Below are 21,698 nucleotides of genomic sequence, written 5' to 3' on the forward strand. Positions count from 1 at the left end.
TGAGGGTATCCGGGCATTGTAGCTGTGCCAAACAGCTGATTGGCATTGTCACCTTGTGTTGGCACCTCACCAATCAGCTATTAATTATTGTTGAGTGAATTTATTTTAAATGAGGCCGAACCTAAACCTAAATTATTGACGCTCTTTGTGCCAGAAGACCTGAGACCTGTAGTTCTCCAGGCAACCAGAGCACTAGTGGCACTAAGTTATGAAGACTAAAACAAATAGTGTCCAAGCCTCAGGTTCCCTATTACTGGAAGTATGCTTAACACTACTGAGTGTCACTTGCCTGGAAAACAATTTTGAATGGGATCTATGACCACCATAATACATGCCTTGTGGTATGGTGTAATAGCTGATAGGATCTTCAATACTTTGTTTTCCTAAATACAGATCAGTTAGTTTGGTACACCGAGAACTGCCAAACAGCTGTACCAAGCATAATGTAGCCAGGTATATTACACTGTACTTGAGTGGTAGTAATGCAATGTTTTATATGAGCAATCAGAGGATCACAGGTCCCGATCCCCATCTTTGACCAAGCACTGTCGCACGACCCTATACAGAGCAGGGTCCTGCTCCCCCTGTGTACTATATATCATTATATACAGTATGTCTATAGGTGTTTTGTGATTAACATTCAAATATATATATATATATATATATATATATATATATATATAAAAATAATATATATATATATATATATATATATATATATATATATATATATAATCCAGATCAGTAGAGAATGATGCATTATTATACCTCTCAATTACTAGGAAATTACTAGGAAATTGAACACGCAAAACCAAAATGTTTGTAAATCAGGTTTATTTTAATTTAAAGGCTTCTCAAGAACATGGGAATGGCAGAAGGAACTTTTTAAAAGTGATTGCCTTTAAAGTCTATGGACGTCTACACACACTGATTTTAAATTTTTTTGATCGGTATGCTGAATGCATAATGAAGCAGTTTTCTATATAGTCTTCATTAAAAAAAATTCCCTACCATTTTGCTACTGTGCAGAGAAAGCTAAGATAAATCAGATACTCTGCTCCATGTTAAAGACTTCAGTAAGGGGAATGGGTTTTTCACAGCAGCAGCTTTCTTTTTACACTTTTACACAACCCATGTGATTTTTTGCCCTCCGCAAACTAACTTTTTCAGCTTGTTTGAGCTCCCCTCCAAGTATACTCTCCCCTCTGTCCACACATTGAGCTGGCATGTACATCTTTCCTCCATCCATGTTGCTATCTCTACAATGAAGATGGGCGAAAGTCTATCTGATGTATTTTTATCCTCTAAGCAGCACTAATATGGTAGGAAATTTTTAATAAAGACTATTTAGTCAGTTGGCGTTCAGGTCAAAAGTGTCCATAGCCTTTAAGAACTCAATGTACCATTGAATCATAACAGTAAAACAGAATTCAATCATGTTTTTTGTTAACTTAAATTTACACACACACACACACGTATGTAAATAGATTGTTTTTTTCATGTTTCTTCTTTATTTTTCTTTCATACTGAAACTACTTGGAGGGATTTTACACAATTGCATTTGGACATTTGCACATTCCTTCGCAGAAAGCTAGGATTTGCACATTGTCACATCTCTCCTGAAAGGCTGGGCAGTTGGAGATGAGATTTTTGTATTTACAGGAATTGGCTGAAAAAAAGAAGAAAAATCTTTTAGTTACTGTATAAATTCCAAAGTCGATTCCTCATTATCAATGTGGATTTCTCCTCTGAAATAGGCCATGTTCATACAATGTAAGTTCAGATTACTACTGAACTTACATTGTGCTGCAGTTAAGGGAATCCCAGTCGGAGTGTATGCTATTGAATAGCGACCGCAGAGAACCTGTCAGTTCACACAATGGAGCGTGTGGCTCCGGCCACACGCTCTATTGTGTGCAGCGGCGAATTGTGATGCAGGCCCGCACAGATGCGCCCGCATCCCAGTTCATTAGAAGTGAAGATCCTCCCTTAAGTACTGTAGTACCGGCCGGGATGATCTTCTATGTCAAAGAATGTCCGGTGTCTTACGCCATGTGAACATGGCCATATACTGTACATTATATTGCTTAAAGGGGTATACCCCTTTCTAAACATACTTGGTACATGCTGTAAAATAATACTTACTTGTCTGTAACATATTTGTTTTTTTGTGTGTTATTTATGTGTTATATGATTATTGCAACCATTCCACATTAATAGATTAGGCAACCTATTACTTTTGACGTAGATATGCCGACGTAAGCTTTTGGAACGCATGGTGAAACACAGGCGCCCATGATCACATGATATGTCCTCCTTGCTCATGCACATTATGAGATAGATACGCCATGTTGTTTATCGCTCTGGTGTGCTCTCCACGTATGGTAATTATATTTCATGTGTATTACTTTTTGCAATTTATTTCTGCTATAAAAGGGACATTGTTTCATTCTAAGCTCAACCCCAGACGAAGTCACTGTGTGTAACGATACGCGTTGGGTCCACACCAGGGCATCAGTTCCCATGAATATACTGTAGTATGATCAGTGACCTTTGTGATGCATATGGTTTGGCTTCTTTTTACTGAATGTTTACACTTAGGGGGAAATTTATCAAAGGGTGTAAAATTTAGACTGGTGCAAACCGCCCACAGCAACCAATCACAGCTCTTCTTTCCTTTCACCAGAGCTGAAATCTGAGCTGTGATTGGTTGCTGTGGGCAGTTAACACCAGTCTAAATTTTACACCCTTTGATAAATCTCCTCCCCTAATGTTTATAAGGATATTATTATTTTTATTTATTTTTTTGTGCACTTGCATGATAGAACTTTTTATATTTATTGTATTTGGACTATTCATTATTCGTATTTTGGGAGATTGTATTGGTCTGACATTGAAGCCATCTTGTTGCTTAAATTATGTGTAATTTAATCATGTGGAACAATAACAGTATTGCTTGATTCCCTGGTAAAGTAAGGGAGTAACAGATCCTTTTACTTAGTTTCTTAATATTTTTTAATTGGTTTTAATTGCTGTTTGTTTTGGTGTCCTGTTTTGCATAATGTGCTAATAAAGATTGTAATTTTTGTATATAGTGATGTGCGGTTTATTATATAGTGTCTAGCTTTTCTCTCTTATAGACCAAAGAAGAGAAAAGCTGGACAAACTATACAAGCGCACACCACAAGTATGGAAAAAATATCAAATTTTATTTATACAAACACCAAACACTATAATTAAAAACATTTAAAATGTTCCCATGAGGAACACAGAAATGATTCAGGTTGACCCACATACAATGTAAATAGCGGGTCTAAACCCTACAGGGGGTTAGATGCACATAATAATGCAACCATGACCGGAGCTACCAAACATATAGACCAATATTAAATAAAAGAGAAACCAACACATGTATAAATAAAAAAGTTGCAGGACAGGACCATGATGTTAAATGCTAAGATACTACCTGAAAGGCATGTGTTAAATGCAACGCAATAATAAATGGCATGAACAATGGTAGCAAGAAGGTCTATCGCCCAAATGGACCAAGATGGACCCCACTGACGCCTAAGGTGGCTCAGACGGTCATGGAATAATCACCCCTGACTGAAGACTAGAGTCTTCAGTCAGGGGTGATTATTCCATGACCGTCTGAGCCACCTTAGGCGTCAGTGGGGTCCATCTTGGTCCATTTGGGCGATAGACCTTCTTGCTACCATTGTTCATGCCATTTATTATTGCGTTGCATTTAACACATGCCTTTCAGGTAGTATCTTAGCATTTAACATCATGGTCCTGTCCTGCAACTTTTTTATTTATACATGTGTTGGTTTCTCTTTTATTTAATATTGGTCTATATGTTTGGTAGCTCCGGTCATGGTTGCATTATTATGTGCATCTAACCCCCTGTAGGGTTTAGACCCGCTATTTACATTGTATGTGGGTCAACCTGAATCATTTCTGTGTTCCTCATGGGAACATTTTAAATGTTTTTAATTATAGTGTTTGGTGTTTGTATAAATAAAATTTGATATTTTTTCCATACTTGTGGTGTGCGCTTGTATAGTTTGTCCAGCTTTTCTCTTCTTTGGTCTATTACTGATTTATTCTGGACACATAGTGGCACCCCCTTTAGAATTGTATCTAGGTAGAGCCTCCATATTTTTCTGTTAGATAGCTTTTCTCTCTTTGTATAATGCACATCACTGCTGACGCAATGATTTACATCTTACATGTAAAACTATATAATGCTTCGAGTACATGTTTTAGAAGTGGTTATTTGTTAAAGGGGCACTCCTGTGATGATAATGGTGGTGATTATTATTATTATTATTATTATTATTATTATTATTATTTTTATTTTATTTTTTCATATCAATTAATGTCAGAAAGTTATACAGATTTGTAAATTATTTATACTTAAAGTCTTCCAGTACTTATCTGCTGCTGTATGTCCAGCAGGATGTGGTATATTATTTCCTTTTTGACACACTGCTCTCTCCTGCCACCTCTGTCCATGTCAGGAACTGTCTAGAGCCGTAAAGGTTTTCCAAGGGGCTTTGCTATTTCTTTAAAAAGTTCCTGACATGGACAGAGATGGCAGTAGAGAGCACTGTGTCAGACTGGAAAGAATACACAACTTCCTTCAGGGGCATACAGCAGCTGATAAGTACTGGAACACCGGAGTATTCCTTTAAGAATTCTCAAATGACCCCCTCAAGAAGATAAGTTATGAATAATAAGTAACTATCCTAAGAACAACATTGGACAACCCCTTAGAATATTGTCAAATCCAATGTTATATGTTAAATAGCAGTATACAGTATACACCGTTTCTCTGGTAACCCGGAATCTGATCTCTACCTTTTATATAACTCTTATGGACACCACTGGAGTATTTCATTACTTTTAAGGGGGGCATTTAAATAACACGAACCTTATAGAATGATATTGCAATAAAATGAGCACCAAGAGATTCATACAAATACGTGGACGTGTAAATGTGAATACTTACTGCACAAGCCGTCATTACAATCGTTGGGGCAGTCACCACATGGAGTTCCAGAATTGTACGGTTTAACAGCTGGGACGATATTTCCGCTGAAACGGGGTGATGAAAGACCATTAGTGAATATACCTCCATTCCTTGCCATAAACATGAAGTTATGTAGATCCATACCAGAGAAGGGAACCTTTAGCTGTTGCAAAACTACAACTCCCATCATGCCTGGACAGCTAAAGCTTTAGCAGCTGATAAGTACTGGAAGATTTGATTTTCATTTTTTTTAACTAGAAATAGTTTACAAATCTGTATAACTTTCTGTAACCAGTTGATTTTAAAAGAGAAAATAACTCTGGAGTACTCCTTTTCACGCTGCGAGTTGGCAGCGAAATCCACTGTGGATCCAGTACTGTGAATCTGAATGGGTCCCATACATGCAGCGTATCCGCTGTGTGTATGGGACCCGGCCCCTTTAACCCCCGCCCGCAGCCCCCTTTCCGCCCGTCTGCCCACAGCCCCGGCCCCGAGAATACATTACTAGCTTGGCACCGTGGCTGTGTGACGCTCCCGGCTCCCCTTGCTCCTCTTTAGCCAATCAGTGCAAGGCAGCACTGATTGGCTGAAGAGGAGCGAGGGGAGTCTGGAGCCTGAATCAAGCCGCTGAGCAGGTAATGTATGCTCGGGGCTGTGGATGGGGGGCCGGGGCTGCGGGCGGACATGGGGCCGGGGCTGTGGGCGGGCTTTCGGCCGGCGGTGCGGGGGTTAAAGGGGCCGGATCCCATACATGCAGCAGATCCGCTGCGTGTATGGGACCCATTTGGATTCGCAGTACTGGATCCACAGCGGATTCTGCTGCCAACTTGCAGCGTGAAATCCGCTGCGGATCCGGTACGTGTGAACGTACCCTTAACAAAAAAGGGCATATATTTACGCCCTACTGTCGGTAAGGGCGCTTAGAACCGCCGCGATCCCGGGTGCCGCATGTAGCCCGGGACCGCAGCTATTAGTGGGCATGGTCCGATCGCCATGCCCGCTAATCAGGTAATCAGATGAAGCTCTCAAAGTTGACACCTGCATCCGATTACCGTGTGCAGTCGTTCCCTGGTGTCTAGTGACAGAGATCGCCTCCCCCAGGACGTTGTCCCGGAGGAGCGATCTCCGTATCTGCTGCCGGCCGGGGTCTCCTTAAAATGGCGCTGATCCCGACTCGGCACTCGTTTGTTTTCAGCTGCAGCAGCCGAAAGCAAACGAGTGCCTATCTCATGGATCTATGCTGTGTAAGTATGAAGCATAGATCTCAATGAGAGAGATAGATCAGAGTGTATATACTAGAAGTATATACACTCGGAGGGGGGAGGCTTCTAGTATAAGTGTAAAAAAAAAAAAAGTGTTGTCACAATAAAAAGCCCCCTCCCCTAATAAAAGTCTGAATCACCCCCCTTTTCCAGGTTATAAATAAAAATAAATAAATAAACATGTTTGCTATCACCGCGTGCGTAATCGCCCATACTATTAATTTATCACATTCCCAATCTCGTACGGTAAACGGTGTAAGCGCAAAAAATCCTAAAGTGCAAAATTACGCATTTTTGGTCGCATCAAATCCAGAAAAATTGTAATAAAAAGTGATCAAAAGTCGCATATGGGCAGTCAAGGTACCGATAGAAAGAACACATCATGGCGCAAAAAATTAACACCACACAGCCCCGTAGACCAAAGGATAAAAGCGCTATAAGCCTGGGAATAGAGCGATTTTAAGGAACATATATTTGTTAACAATGGTTTGAATTTTTTACAGGCCATCAGATAAAAAAAAAAGTTATACATGTTACATATCATTTTAATCGCAACGACTTGAGGAACATATATAACAAGTTTTACCCCAGAGTTAATTGGTGTAAAACAAATACCCCCCAAATAAACAAAATGCTTTTTTTTTTTTTTATTTCACCACACATTTATTTTTTTTCTGGTTTTGCAGTGTACTTTATGAAAAAATTCAGCCTGTCATTGCAAAGTACAATTAGTGGCGCAAAAAATAAGGGCTCATGTGGGTCTCTAGGTGGAAAGATGCAATTGCTATGGCCTTTTAAGCACATGGAGAAAAAAACGAAAACGCAAAAATCGAAATTAGCTCTGTCCTAACGGGGTTAAAGCGACTCTGTACCCACAATCTGCCCCCCCCCCCAAACCGCTTGTACATTACGATAGCTGCTTTTAATCCAAGATCTCTCCTGCGGTCTGTTTGGCAGGTGATGCAGCTATTGTCCTAAAAAAATACTTTTAAACTTGAAGCCCCGTGCCAAACGGGAGTATCTTGCCCTAACTTTGCACAACTAACTTTGCTCTCTGTCCCTCCTCCCCACCCTCCTCATCATTAGTAATTCTCCAGGCAGATTGCCTCCTATTCCTCACCTGTGGCAGCCCGGCACATGGGCTGGATCGTTAAGGGAAAAAAATGTTTCAATGGCATTCCTAATGATGAAGAGGGTGGGGAGGAGGGACGGAGGGGTGGTGCAAAGTTAGGGCACAGATACGGTTGTTTGGCACGGGGCTTTAAGTTCAAAAGTATTTTTTTAGGATAATAACTGCATTACCTGCCAAATGGACCACAGGACAGATCTTGAAATAAAAGCAGCTTGTGGGTACAGAGTCGCTTTAAAGTTTAAAATGGGGGGGGGGGGGGACACCTGCAAAAAGATTTAGTACTTGATGTTTTTCTTTTACCTACATTGGGCATTGATGACACACAAAGAACCATCTGTACTCTCCGGTGGCACAGTAAGCGGCAGAACATCCAACCAGGAAGGAGTTAAACCAGACTAGCTGAAATAGAGCAGTAACATTTCATTAGCTCATTGAAGCCGAGTCAGAGAATTTATTTGGATATAAAGTATGGATACTGTCATTTCTACATCTGCTGTGGACATTATATTAGTCTAGGCTCCATGCATGTGTTCATTTAGATTTTTGCCCTCTGAAAAGGATTATGTTAAAGGGTTTTTACAGCTTGGAGCTTGGAGAAAGTCCTGATAGTTCAGCCAATCACTGGCCAAGATGGCATACAGTGATTGGCTAAGGCAGCAGATCCTACTTCTGAGACTGATCCCTTAAAGGGGTTTGGAATACACCATAAATGTGTGAGTGTCTGACACCCCAGAGAGGAGACAAGGTGGTTGCATTGGTGTTGAGCCTTGTAGTGAACAACCCCTATAACCTGAAACAGAGATAACAACAATGCATATGTACCCAATCTATTCCTGTAAAAGAAGAGCCTCACTCTCCTATTAAGTAGGACCCCTGCCTATCAGACATGTATGAACTATATTGTCAATACGCCATGAGGGTCTCAGATGGGAATTTGGCATTTGTCTTGTATCTCATAAGGATGTGAGGGTTTCCCTGAAACATGTTATACTAAGAAAAATGGAGCGTCTAGTTACAGATTATTATGTTTGGTTAAGAGGGCAACATCTTGGTTTTTTATTCTACCTTTATAATGCAGAAGGCATTATAACCCGTTAGTCTCCCCACTTAGTTTTTGTGGTTTCTTAGCTCCACTCCCATTTCTTCTTTTATTTTTTCGCCTATGAAGCTTTTTGAGGGCTTATTCTTTTTTTGGGATAGCTGTAGTTTTTTGTGGTACCTGTACAACTTTCTGCTCACTCTTTGCTAATTTTTTAAGGTGGCATTTACAATTTAGACATAACAAGGAAGTGGTAAACGCTGCCATCTTCTTTCTTTACTGGATAATATATAGTGCTTACGGCAATGGCCAATGCAAAGCACCCGACGATCATCAGGTATTGTGCTTCCTATTAGAAGTTTTATGGCTATTAGTTGGACATGTCCTATAAGGTCCAGACTTATTTTCCAGCATGGACACCCTTCAGGAAAAATTCAGAGGGGGATCCATGCACAAATGAACCTTATGGGTCAGGAGATCTATCCTGATTTCCAAAAAAGAAGTGTGCATTGGGCCTAGATCAACGTATACAAATAATCAACCACAACATAGAATTCACATATAATCTGCTGCATAACATTTACACTATACAGTGGTGTCTTGGATTACGGGCAAAAAATTTGTTCCGGGACTGTGCTTGTAATCCATATCACTCTTAAACGGTGTCGGCTGATTGTTGTAGTCGTTTGTCTTTCAATATGTTGAAAGACAAATAATTCATATAGCAGCGACCTGCTGCCGTCCCTCCATGGAACAGGAGCGGCGGCAGCAGACTGGTGCTATATGCTATGGGCTGCCCGGACGATCAAGCGATTACCCTGGCAGCCCCCCCCCCCCCACACACACACACACACACCTCTCCGCGCCCCCCTGGCTCTCACCCGCTTGCTGCTGCCACATGTAATAGCGGCAGCGAGCAGGGAATGAGGAGCAAACGATCGCTCTGTCGCCCCATGTAATAGGGGCTTAAAGCTTCCAACTGCCATTATTGCTGGGGAGATGCAGCACTAGTGATGTCACCTGTGTGTGCAGTGTGGAGATTCTCCCAGTCATGTCTATGGGGCGCTCTTCCCCATCCCCCTCCCCTACTGTACATCAGGCAAAGACGGGACCTTTGCTCTAACCTGGGCACTCAATGTTTAGGTGTTCCAAATTTGGGGTCAAACGGTTCAGGCATTCTGAAGTCTATAGAGGACAAACAGAAATTCATTTCTATGATATAGATACCGATTAAGTTTATTCTTTATTGTTTAGGTGATGTTTTGAGATCGGCATACAACTTCTCCAGCTGCCAGGAGTCAAATTGCGATCATTTTGGTTTGGAGAATGTTGCCGAAGCTGAACAGTTCTGCAAGACCTCTCAACACTAGCCATGGGAGTATAAAGATAGTAGGCTTAGGGGCAGTATGAGGTTAGGTTACCTGGTGGGGGACAATGATCGCATAAAGAAACAGAGCCAAGGGCATAAAAGACATACAGGCAGATGAGGCAGTTGTTATGGGGTCCTAAAAAAGAAGGGGCCTGGCCTTACTTGGTCCCATTGCCCGTTTTACCATGTTAAAAACTGCATAGGATAATACAAGCATGTTCTTTATATATTTGCTAAATTACTTGAACAATGGCTACCTGAGTAAAGTCTTCAGTAATAGCTTGGGGACTTGTCTTTCCTTTTTCATATTCAAAATCCTTTTGTTCATTACAAAATGATTTTATTACTTTTGTCCAGCTGACAAAATGGGAACCCATGTAGAGAATTTCACCACATGTAAAACCTAGAAAATAAAGTGCAAATCAAACATTTTCTTAACTGAAGATGTGGTGGTGGTGGTAGTGGTGGTGGTAGTTGTAGGGGAAATGGTGGTGGTGGGGAGGGTACTGATTTGACTTCATTTTTTTCCCCCTGATAATAATTAGATTTTAAAACATTTTTAAAGGAGTAGTTCCGTCATTTTATGTTATAACAAACTGCTATTATATATGGCACCATATTAACACCCCCCATTGGCACCTCTTGAGCCTGATTCATCCCCCCAAAGCTTTATGTTCAAACCTCAAGAAAGTTAAAGGAGAAGTCCGGCAAAAAATTGTATTAAAGAATTGTATTGCCCCCCAAAAGTTATACAAATTACCAATATACACTTACGGAAAATGCTTATAAAGTGCCTTTTTTCCTGCACTTACTACTGCATCAAGGCTTCAATTCCTGGATAACATGGTGATGTCACTTCCTGGATAACATGGTGATGTCACTTCCTGGATAACATGGTGATGTAACGACCCAACTCCCAGAGCTGTGTGGGCTGTGGCTGCTGGAGAGGATGATGGCAGGGGGATGCTCAGTGTCTCTTCAGTGCCCTGTGTCATCCTCTTCATCAGCCACAGCTCGCACAGCTCTGGGAGTCGATTCATGACATCACCATTTTATCCAGGAAGTGAAGCCTTGATGCAGTAGTAAGTGCAGGGAAAGAAGCATTTTATAAGCACTTCCCATAATAAGTGTATATTGGTGATTTGTATAACTTTTGGGGGGCAACACAATACTTTAATAAAAAAATTTCACCTGAATTCTCCTTTAAGTTTTACTTACTCTTCCCAAAATATAGAACGCAAGCTCAGAGGAAATATGAATATTAGGGGTGTGTGAATAAAGCTTAGGGGTTTCATTATGGGGCTGAGAGGGTATGAAACAAGCATAAGAGGTGTCAATATGAGACTTAGGGGGTGAATCAGTTTCTAGGGGGTTGAACATGAGGCTGTGGTGGAATAAATCATGTTCAAAAGGTGTCAATATGAGACTGAAGGGCTGTTAATCAGAGTTAGGGGTGTCACTATGAGGCTGAGGGGTTGTAGATCATGCACAGAGGAGTATAAATATGAGGCTAATAGGGGTATGAGAATCAATGGATGTGAATATTAGGTTAAGGCTGTGTGGATTAGGCTCGGTATAAATATGGCGATGGGAGGTATGAAGCAGACTCAAGAAGTGTTATTATAAAGCTGAGGAGATGTGAATCAGCCCCAGGGGGTAGAAATATAAAGCTTGGGGAACATAAATCAGGCTCAGGGGGTGTGAATATGAGGCTGAGGACTATGAATCTGTCTGACATCCCCAGGTTCTTGCAATTTTTTAGGTTGTATGATGATGTAGCTCCTTAAGGTGACTTATAGTCTCCATACAGATCCCATAGATGGTTAAAGTGCAGTCACTTTGTGCTCCATGAGGATCTGAATTCTAACTTTTTTTCTTTTGGATTTTGTATAGATTTCTAATTCTAGGACCTATGGATCTGCAAAAGGTTATTGTATGTGTCACAGTATCTCAGTATCACAATACAAAATATATAAATCTATACATAAAGCAAAAAATATAATGCCTTACTTCAATTTTAGTTACCTGGTATTGTTCTTTGAATTTCTTTGCTATGCTTAAATTGGCATTGTTTGGCATACCTTTCAGCAGTTTGTGCAGCGTCTGGACTCCATTTCTATTAAATAATAAAAGCATTTAAAAAATTGCATTAATTATTGAGGCTATGAACACCTCAGCACAGAGATTTCCATTGATAATTTATTTTCTAAATGCAACAAATCTTAACAATCTTAATGATCTCCATAAAAAAAATCATGTTATAGAGTCTGTGCAACTCCTTCACATCACTGACTATACTGTCTAATGTCAGCAAACTGTTTTGGCTGCTGTCAAATACTGCATAAATAAATAAAATATTATGGATTACTGGGGGGGGCACTTATGATTTTATGATCAAATCTGTGAAAGAAAAAGAAAAAATTGTTTTTACAGACCTATTATACATTAGCACTTGAATAACAAACAACAGCTTGCACGTATGTATCCTTCCTGTCCTTTCCTCTTTCTTTGCCATATTCTGCCATACAATGTCAGGGATGGGCACAACAAAGTAGGAGACAGGACATAGACCGTAAGCCCTAAGCTGGACCCACCCTCTGTTCCTACCACTTGCCTCTAGACAGCCCTAGGCGACAGTGGGCAACCACGGTGACAGTCCCTTTACTGCTAAGGTGAAACACAAAAAGGAAGCAGATGAAAAAACACAATAAGCCAAGGTCAAGCCGGGCAGACTAGACTGGAGAAAAGAAAGGCAAAGGTCAGAGCACATACACTGGAAATAGAAGGGATGCTAAGATTAGTATACACTAATAGCCAGCGACTTGCTGCTGAACGGATAAAAACAGACTTGGGGCTGAACGGATAAAAACAGAGCCCTGTTCACACCAGGTGCAGTGTAGGGATGGTCCGAACCCGCCGAGGTTCGGGTTCGGCTGAACCCGAACGCTCAAGATCGGATTACCGCTGTCTGCCCGCTCTGTGCAGAGGGCGGATACAGTGGGAGGACCGCCTGGAAAACTGGGATACAGCCTATGGCTATGGCTGTATCCCAGTTTTCCAGGCGTTCCTCCCGCTGGATCCGCCCGCTGCACAGAGCGGGCAGACAGCAGTAATCATTGCGGATGGTTCGGGTTCGTACGAACTTCGTCCGGACCATCCCTAGTTCAGTGCCTTCTGCGCTGCACATCCCGAACTGAGGAGCGCAAAGGCACATTCCTGACATACAATGAGCAGTTATTTATAGCAGCCTCAGGGGTTCTTTATGCTATATGGGTTTATCTGTTGTAATTGCAACAGGCTAGCTCAAAGGGATGGGGATGAGGATGGAGGTGCAAAAATGCCAGCGGGAGCACAAGCCACGGTCCAGACAATGGAGATGAAATCCATGCTGGAGAGGGGCAGCCAGCATTACGGTCATCCAGCATTCCTGGGTACATTGAACAATTAGGCAGGGTCCAGGGTACACCGCTGCTGAGGCCCGAGCAGCAGGAACAGGATGTAAAGTGAATAGCCGATAATGCTTCCACTCACTTGTCTAGCACCCAGTCATCTACCCAGTCCACTCCTTCCTCTAAACCTGCCCAATTTCACCAATCTTGTGAAACTTCCATCACTGCAGGGCCTGTAGAGAACAGGAGGGACAAGCAGTGGCAGATGTTGCGGGAGTACCTGGCTGACCGCAGCCCTGTCCTCCCTATCCCTCGGCGCCCTACACTTACTGGGTCTCCAAACTGGATAAATGGCTAGAACTGTCCCTGTAGGCCTTGGAGGTGTTAGCCTGCCCTGCCCCCAGCATTCTGTCAGACATGGTGTTCAGTAGTGATGAGCGAATACTGTTCGATCGAATAGATATTCAATCGAATAGTAAGGTATTCGATCGCATTGAATATTATCGAATAGTTTGCCGAATATTCGATAAATATTCGATGATCGTTCTAATCCCCCTTCTTCCCTGTTTTTTTAGCCAATCAACATGGAGGGAGGCTGCCACAGCCCCTTGGTGTACGTAGCATCGTGAGAAAAGAGAATAACAATGATTGGATGGTATAGTCACATGACCCAATAACATATATACGTGTGTTCATCCAGTGCTACGTGCTGCTACGTCATACATAAATAGAAAGTGCAAGCACTCTGCTCACCAAGTGCTTTGTGCTGCTGATACGTGCTAGATTGCTAGATCTAAAAAAAAAAGAGTAGTATGTGTGTTCATCCAGTGCTACGTGCTGCTACGTCATACATAAATACAAAGGGTAGTGCAAGCACTCTGCTCACCAAGTGCTTTGTGCTGCAGATACGTGATAGATCTAAAATAAATTTAGTACGTGTGTTCATCCAGTGCTACGTGCTGCTACGTCTTACATAAATACACAGGGTGGTACAAGCAGGATGCTGTGCTACTAAAAGGCACTCTGTTTACCAAGTGCTACGTGCTACATAATACAGCCACCCAGCTTTACCTATAAAATATTCATACATCCTTTAATAACCAGGTAATTCACCTGTATAACATTGACTTGTGACTTTATTACCTGCAATTTTGGGGTGTTAGATGCTTCCCCTGCTGTCCCAGTTGCATTCCAGTGGTGTTGGCATCATTTCCTGAGGTTTCATTGTGGACTTGGTGACCTCCAAGTGGTCGAATAGATGTTTTTCAATAAACAAATACTTGTTCCTATAGACTTTAATGGGATCGAATATTCGAATATCTCACTATTCGCTCATCACTAGTGTTCAGCGCAGCCAGGGACATCATCACAGATAAGCGCAGCTGACAGTGCTGAGTGGCTGACGCTCATCAAAATGAACAGCCACTGGATTGATTCAGACTTTGCTTCGCTACTGCTGTAAAGCAGCCAAAAGTGAAGTGCCATGTGTCTGGTCCAGCTCATTTCCTCCTCCTCAACCACCGTAGAAATAGACCGTTAAAAAAAACAAAAACAACACACATCATTGAAGCTCACCTGAAGGGCCATGTTCATAATTTTTTGGGGGGGCTTTTTCAAGGGCTTCCATATAATTTTTTCTAGGGCAATGCTCATAATTTTTTCAGGGACCCTTTCAAGGGCCTCCATATAATTTTTTTCTAGGGCAATGCTCATAATTTTTTCTGGGGCTCTTTCAAGGGCCTCCATATAATTTTTTAGATGGCCATCTCAAGGGTCTCAAGGTAATTTTTGGAGGGCTTACCACATGCCTCATACTCTGCTTCTAAAAGGCTCACCTCTAGGGCTTCAAAAGTAATTTTTGGAGGGCTTACCTCAAGGGCCTGAGGCTAATTTTAGGAGGGCTTACCTCAAGGTCCTCAACTCCGCTTTTAAAAGGCTCAATTCAAGGACCTTGTTAGATGGTACAAGGTTTCATAGTATATGACAGATACAGATGTAGTCAGGGTTAACTTGATCACAATGACGCATTGAACTCAACACTCTAATTGACTTAGCATAGCTCCCCGACACAATTGTTGAGTCAGGAATCATGTTAACCCTGGCTACATCTGTACATGTCACCGAGTCACCTGGTCTTGGTGAAGTGAAACGGTAGCTTTTCTCGGTAGCTCTAGGTTATTGACACTTTAAAAAAAATATTTGTCTAAACTGCATATGGAGAGATACTTTTCTATTGCCATTTGAACTAATCCTCACACCTCTAACTCTGCTTTTAAAAGGCTCACCTTAAGTGCCTCAAGCTAATTTTTGGAGGGCTCACCTCAAATGCCTCAAGCAAATTTTTAGAGGCCTCTTCTCAAGGGCCATGCATAGAATAGTGGATTTGAGATTCGTTATCAGATACTACTTAGAGCTAGAGAGGGAGACAATGTGTAGCAGAGTGAGTTAGTTATTAGGTGATTTTAGGCAGGAGAGACACCCAAAAGCCCTTGTTAGGGCAAAAACTTGGCATTTCAACTTTCTATCAGAATCTTGCTATTTTAGTAGGATCCTTGTGTTGTCCATTTCGAACCATTTTATTTCTGGATAAAAACTTGTTGGGGGTGTCCTCCACCTTCCTTTCATTTTGTATTTCTGTTTCAAAGGCAGAAGCCGGCAGGTTGGTAGAGGCCACTTTATCAGCTTTTTTTTTTCAATCTCCGATTTCAAATTAACTCAAATTCAATTAAATCTTTAATTTAGCTTTTTTTTTCATTAAGTCAAATCGAATGGGAATGTTGGAGGGCTCACCTCAAGAACCACAAATCAATTTTTGGAGGACTCACTTCAAGGGCCAACTAATTTTCTTTCTATATGTTCTTAGGTGAAAGAAGTCACTGTTTAGCAGGCAGGATCAATCAGGTTGGAAGGGGTGGTAGTAGTGGGTGGCTTTACCATCAAATTCAATGTAAATTTGTCTTCTCTTAGATACTCTTTAAAGGATTTAAAGTGTGAACATTCAAACTCCAGGGTCTATTAAAAAGATTGTATTGTTATCAGTTCTCCTGTAACTCCCAGTATTTGGGGGGGGGGGGGGGCTCACCTCATTGATGGACCTCAATTTCAGTTTTTACATTAGAGTAGAACATGTCTGACCACATCACACAAAGACACAATGACAGTTGGAGGGGGGTTGTTTGATTTCCCCCTTGCCTATGCCATCTGTAGTTGTTATAGGCAACGTGATTTAAAGGGGTCCATGAAAATATTTCTTTTGCTTAAAATTTATCTTTCTGCAGAGGAAAGAAGGTTTCCTTGTATGTTTTCAACTTTACATAGAGGTTATAATGTATTTGGAGTGTATAGTTGACAGGCTCTGATAGTGGCGTAATGCTGCGACTTTGGCATGTTAGATGTAGCCAGGCATGCTCCCCCTGATGTCACAGTGTCATTCCAGAGGTGTTGGCATCATTTACAGAGGTGTCATTGTGGACTTGGTGACCTCCAAGTGGTCGAATTTTGATTTCCAATAAACAAGCATTTTTCTTCCATAGACTTTAATGGGATTTGATATTCAATCTAATAAACAAGTATCGAAGTCTACTCAACTCAATGTTTTAAAATTTGAATATTTCACTACTCGGTCATCTCTAGTATTCAACAACTTGTGGATGAGTTCTTAAAGCTTTACCGTCACTTAGGGGAAAAAATTGGACGTCATACAGATATGAAAGGTTTTGATTAGCTGGGGTCTCTGTGCTGTGACCCCCACTGATCGCTAGATATAGCTGGGAGAACTGTGTAGCTATTTGCTTCACTCCTCATCTCTCTCCTTGATCCAACTTGTTGCAGGAGTCGGGGTCACTTCATATAGTGGAGCTTTTTTCCAGAAACAAATTGGATTGAGCAGCAAGCCAGAAGGTAAAATCAACAGCTGTGTTCATCTCTCGGTCTGTGGAGTAATCAGTGGGGTCTCTGCACCAAGATCCCAACTAATCAAAACTTTTGATATGTCTTTGTTTATTTATTAATGCTTTAATTTGATTTAAATTTTACCCCTTTTTTCCCCCCAAACTCAAAAACTATAGCTTTTTTTCATTTACTTGCAGTTGATCATTAGGGTATGTACACACTATGGAATCTGGGTGCATACCACGCCACGCCCCGTTCGGGCCCATGCCATAGACTTCATTCTATGCACAGGTTGAATCTGCCTGTGCATAGAATGGAGTCTATGGAACGGGCGAGAGATGGGCGCGAGCGGTGGAATCCACGGCGAGTTATCCACCCGGATTCCATAGCGTGCTCAGGGTATCCCCTTAGTTTTCTCTCTTTTTATAGCTAAGAAGACCCCAACAGAAACATCAAAGCTCAAACTTGCCCCCAAACATTACAGGACATTACCATTTTCAACATGTTTCTGGCCGATGGTTTAACAGTCATTCGGCATTCGTCCATTGCCTCTAGAATTTCTTGTTGCACGGCGGCAACATTAGTGTCTATTGCAGCAAGTTGTTCGGCAGTCTGCAAGAGGCCCAATACACAGTTACTACAGGGATCTCCCTACTATATACTCTGTGCTCCTTTTTCCTGTAGTTTTAGGCTATGTTCACACAACATATACTTTCGTAAAACCACAGCCGTTGTACAACGGACGTGCTTTATACGAAAATAAATGTTACATTGCTTCCTATGGGATCCCGGACAGAGCGTATACACATAGTATACGCTCTGGCCGGGATCCCTAGCGGCGCTGCAAACAATTGACATGTCAGTTTTCTGCGGCCGTTATTCAGTAAATAGCGGCCGCTGAAGACCCTGTCGGTTCACACAATAGACCCTGTCGGTTCACACAGTGTGCTGTGGGGAGTTCTGATGCAGGCGCGCATGGAGGCGCCCGCATCAGAGCTCTGCGGCCCGGAAGATCATTCGTACCGGCCGGGATGATCTTTTCAGAGGAACGGCTGGTCTCTTACGATGTGGGAACATAGCCTTATACCGTAAACCCCAACAAGTGAACACTACAGGAAGTGCGTCTGGGAGCATGGCACATGACAAAAGTTAATACAAAAGACAGTGCTGTTTTAATTGATCGGTAATAGGCAATAGTGGAAAAAGATCAAGGTATATTTTTAAGGGTATATAATGTTTGCCCAATTATTTTTGTATACTCTCTTCAACATTTACTAGGCCACATCAGACATACATGGATTCCTTAAAGGGGTTCGGTAAATCAGCAAAATTAAAGAGGTTATCCAGGACTAGAAAAACATTTCCTTTGCTTTCCTTTAAAAACAGCACCACTCTTTATAGGTGGTATTGCAGTTCAGTTACAGTATATCGCAGTGAATGGAGCCGAGTTGTAATACCACACACAACCTGAGGACAGGTGTGGCGCTGTTTGTTGATCAGTTATGTTTGTCTTATCCTGGATAACCCTTTAATGGTCTTTTCTATGATTTGTGGTCTGAATCCTGTCACCCTAGTACTGCTATTGGCTGTAATACCAAGGACATCCATGGCTAACGCTATATGTACACATTGGGGTCCTCTATTCTGTGGATAGGGATAATCTTGGGTATAATATACATGATGAATATTTCCATAGTGGATTCACTAGCAGAGTGACATCTATGGACTTACCTGTGCATCAATGTACACAACCAGGGATGATAAGCACAGTATGGAAGTCCACATCTTGTTTTGTTCCTATTTTTCACAACAGAAATTTTGACAATAGAACTGATTTAATTATATATTCATTTATATATTATACATATTTCATAAACATATATCATACAATACATATAGCTATAGCAATGCTAAATTAGAAGACACTTACTAGGGTATCCCCATCATAAGTAATATAGTTCTACTATAGCTATATACAGTATACACCAACCAGACCACTGCTTTAGAGTGCCTTAGTGGTGGTCAGTAATCTAGACGAGGGATAGGGAACCTTCGGCCCTCCAGCTGTTGCAAAATTACAATTCCCATCATACCCGGACAGCCTGTCCAGACAATGATTTGCCAACAAATGAAAGTAAAGAGCAGCATATAAGGAGAAGGAGGCTAGTTTGCTTAATGAATGTATTTGAAAAAATATTTACTTTGATGATTCCTACAAGTATAACTATATTAGTTCAGATGGGAACACCCCTTTAAGACATGCTCTTACATGGCTTCCCCCCAACCTGCCTTCAAGAGTTCCCTTGATGACTGTCTCATAGGCGGTTGGACCCCTATATAATTAAAGGGGGGGGGAGCTAACACAAACAATAACTTCTATTTTGATGACGATTATTCCCATATTCACACACACGATATTACGATAATATAACAATGTATATATAAGGTTGTATACACACAGTACCTTTAGCCTGGTTTTAATCGGAGATAGTTCTGTGCCGTAGCTCAATCTCTTTATAGGTAAGAATAAAATCTCTCTTGTTGTCTCTTCTGGTGACGGCCACTAATGGAAGTTGGGTTTTTAGAGGCCATAAGCCAATAATGCCGAGGCTTCATGTGTTGTGCAAAATGCCTATGGGGTTTGATTAAGATCAGTAATGAAAAAGTTAAGTTCTTGATTGTCTTTACACTAAATATTCAAGGCAAAGAGAAGCATCTGTCAACAGAATTACTGATAGAACAGGTGATGTTCATCTGATGAGGACACATGACTTGGCCCTGAGCAACACTTATGTCGCTATCACCCAGTGCCTGGTTAATCCAGTTGATATTGCTAACAATGACATAAGATGTCCTCAACCTCCTTCTACGCTCTCCTCCCCATTTGTCCCCACATTTCTCCTGTGCATCCCCCGCACTCTGCAACTTGTGTTCCCAACTCTTCTCCGCTTTAGGAGCATTTGAAAGCAGCCTGATATCCCATCTCTTCAGAAAAGTGTACAACCTGTAATAATTCTGCAGCCATATGAACTGCTTGTATCCTCACTAACTGGGGTGACCAAGCGTCAGGGAGGGATAATGGTGCAGATATTGTAGGGAGTAACAGCTCTGTGTTGGGATTCTACACCCAGTAAAAAGCCTAGGTCATGGTTAGAGATGAGCAAACTGACTCTTTTGAGCCCAGATTTGTTCTGAACTGTGCAAAAAGTTTGTTTCTGTGTCAAACTGAACATTTTACAAAGTTGAGAATGAGTTCGAAAAGACATCTAAAAATGGTATGCTCACCTGTTTGCGCTCCGCTGGGATCTTAGTCTGCATCTAGAGTATCTCCAGCCACCTCCATCCCGCTCAGCAAATCAATGACTGTGGTGCTTTCCCATCTCAGTCTGTGATTGGCTAAGCAGGATTTTGGTGACTGCGGGGGACACTACAGAACAGAAAAAGAGGGCATACTGCGGGAGCATGGACAAGTATGAAAGCAGCCTGATAGCGCATACAGTAAATACAAAGTACAGATGAACGAACCTGGAGCATGCTCGAGTCCATCCGAACCCAATCGTTCGGCATTTGATTAGCGGTGGCTGCTGAAGTTGGATAAAGCCCTAAGGCTATGTGGAAATCATGGATATAGTCATTGGCTGTATCCATGTTTTCCAGACAACCTTAGAGCTTTATCCAAGTTCAGCAGCCCCCGCTAATCAAATGCCGAAAGTTCGGGTTCAGACGGACTCGAACCCGAACCCGGTTCGCTCATCTCTAATACAAAGGCCCAAAACAACATGAAAGGGTTAAACTGCGGTCTACTGACCTACTTATCATGTTGATTACATAGGTAATCAATTTGTATTTTTATAAAGATTTGGCTTGTAATCCATTTTTATATCCATATTACATATGAATATATATATATTATTCAGTATTTTTACAGCTCTTTGAACAACAGCCAGACCACTGTTTATAGCAGGGATGGGGAACCTTTGGACTTCCAGCTGTTGCAAAACTACTATTCCCATTATGCATGGACAGCAGCTGTCCCGGCATGATGGGAATTGTAATTTTTTCAACAGCTGGAGGGCCAAAGGTTCACCATCCCTGGTTTATAGAAACGTTAAAAATAATAATACATCATACTTTTCTGCTCCCGTTCCTCCCGTCTGCTCCCGTCTAGTTCTTTAGGTTATAATTCATTGACAGCCCACTTAGCCAATCAGTGCACTGGCTTGCCACAGCCAATGATTGTCAGTGAGCCGGGACCCAAAGAAGCAAAACAAAGCATTCGGGAGATTGGGAGCAGGTAAGTATGATGTCTGTATTATTTTTATCGGCATAGAAGTAGTTAAAGAAAGTTGCCACTACATTCTTGAAGTGGAATTAAAATCTGTTGAAAGAATGCTGAGCCATATGCCATCGCAGTAGATTTTGCTGCGAAATACACAGCCTGAAATCCGTTCCAAATGTGGTATGTGTGAACGCACCTTAAGGCTGGGTTCACACTACGTAAGACACCGGCATTCTGTGTCCTGGCCATGTCACAGAACGGCCGATGTCAGTGAAGTTCATCCAGGCCGGTACTGCAGTACC

At 41.6% G+C, this 21,698-nt stretch overlaps 2 protein-coding genes across 3 annotated transcripts in view; both read right to left on the reverse strand.

Annotated features, from left to right (window-relative positions):
- LOC138796053 (cysteine-rich venom protein-like) overlaps positions 1 to 21,698 on the reverse strand; it is a 427,653-nt gene that overhangs the window by 19,721 nt on the left and 386,234 nt on the right. The window contains exon 1 of one of the 2 annotated variants that reach the window (XM_069975947.1): positions 19,582 to 19,601. The exons of the other annotated variant lie outside the window; for it this stretch is intronic. The gene's annotated coding sequence lies outside the window, so the exon portion shown is untranslated. Of the gene's footprint in view, positions 1 to 19,581; positions 19,602 to 21,698 lie in introns of those variants that run through there. 2 annotated transcript variants of the gene reach the window in all.
- On the reverse strand, positions 1,548 to 20,435 carry LOC138795293 (cysteine-rich venom protein latisemin-like). The gene is made up of 7 exons (XM_069974283.1): positions 20,403 to 20,435; positions 18,849 to 18,914; positions 17,610 to 17,729; positions 11,863 to 11,953; positions 10,080 to 10,240; positions 9,593 to 9,653; positions 1,548 to 1,669 (listed from the first exon to the last, which is right to left on the reverse strand). Exons 1-7 carry the CDS (start codon positions 20,433 to 20,435, stop codon positions 1,548 to 1,550), a joined length of 654 nt encoding a protein of 217 aa, XP_069830384.1.

The sequence above is a fragment of the Dendropsophus ebraccatus genome, chromosome 6, assembly GCF_027789765.1.
Source record: "Dendropsophus ebraccatus isolate aDenEbr1 chromosome 6, aDenEbr1.pat, whole genome shotgun sequence".
Taxonomy (NCBI): Eukaryota; Metazoa; Chordata; class Amphibia; order Anura; family Hylidae; genus Dendropsophus; species Dendropsophus ebraccatus.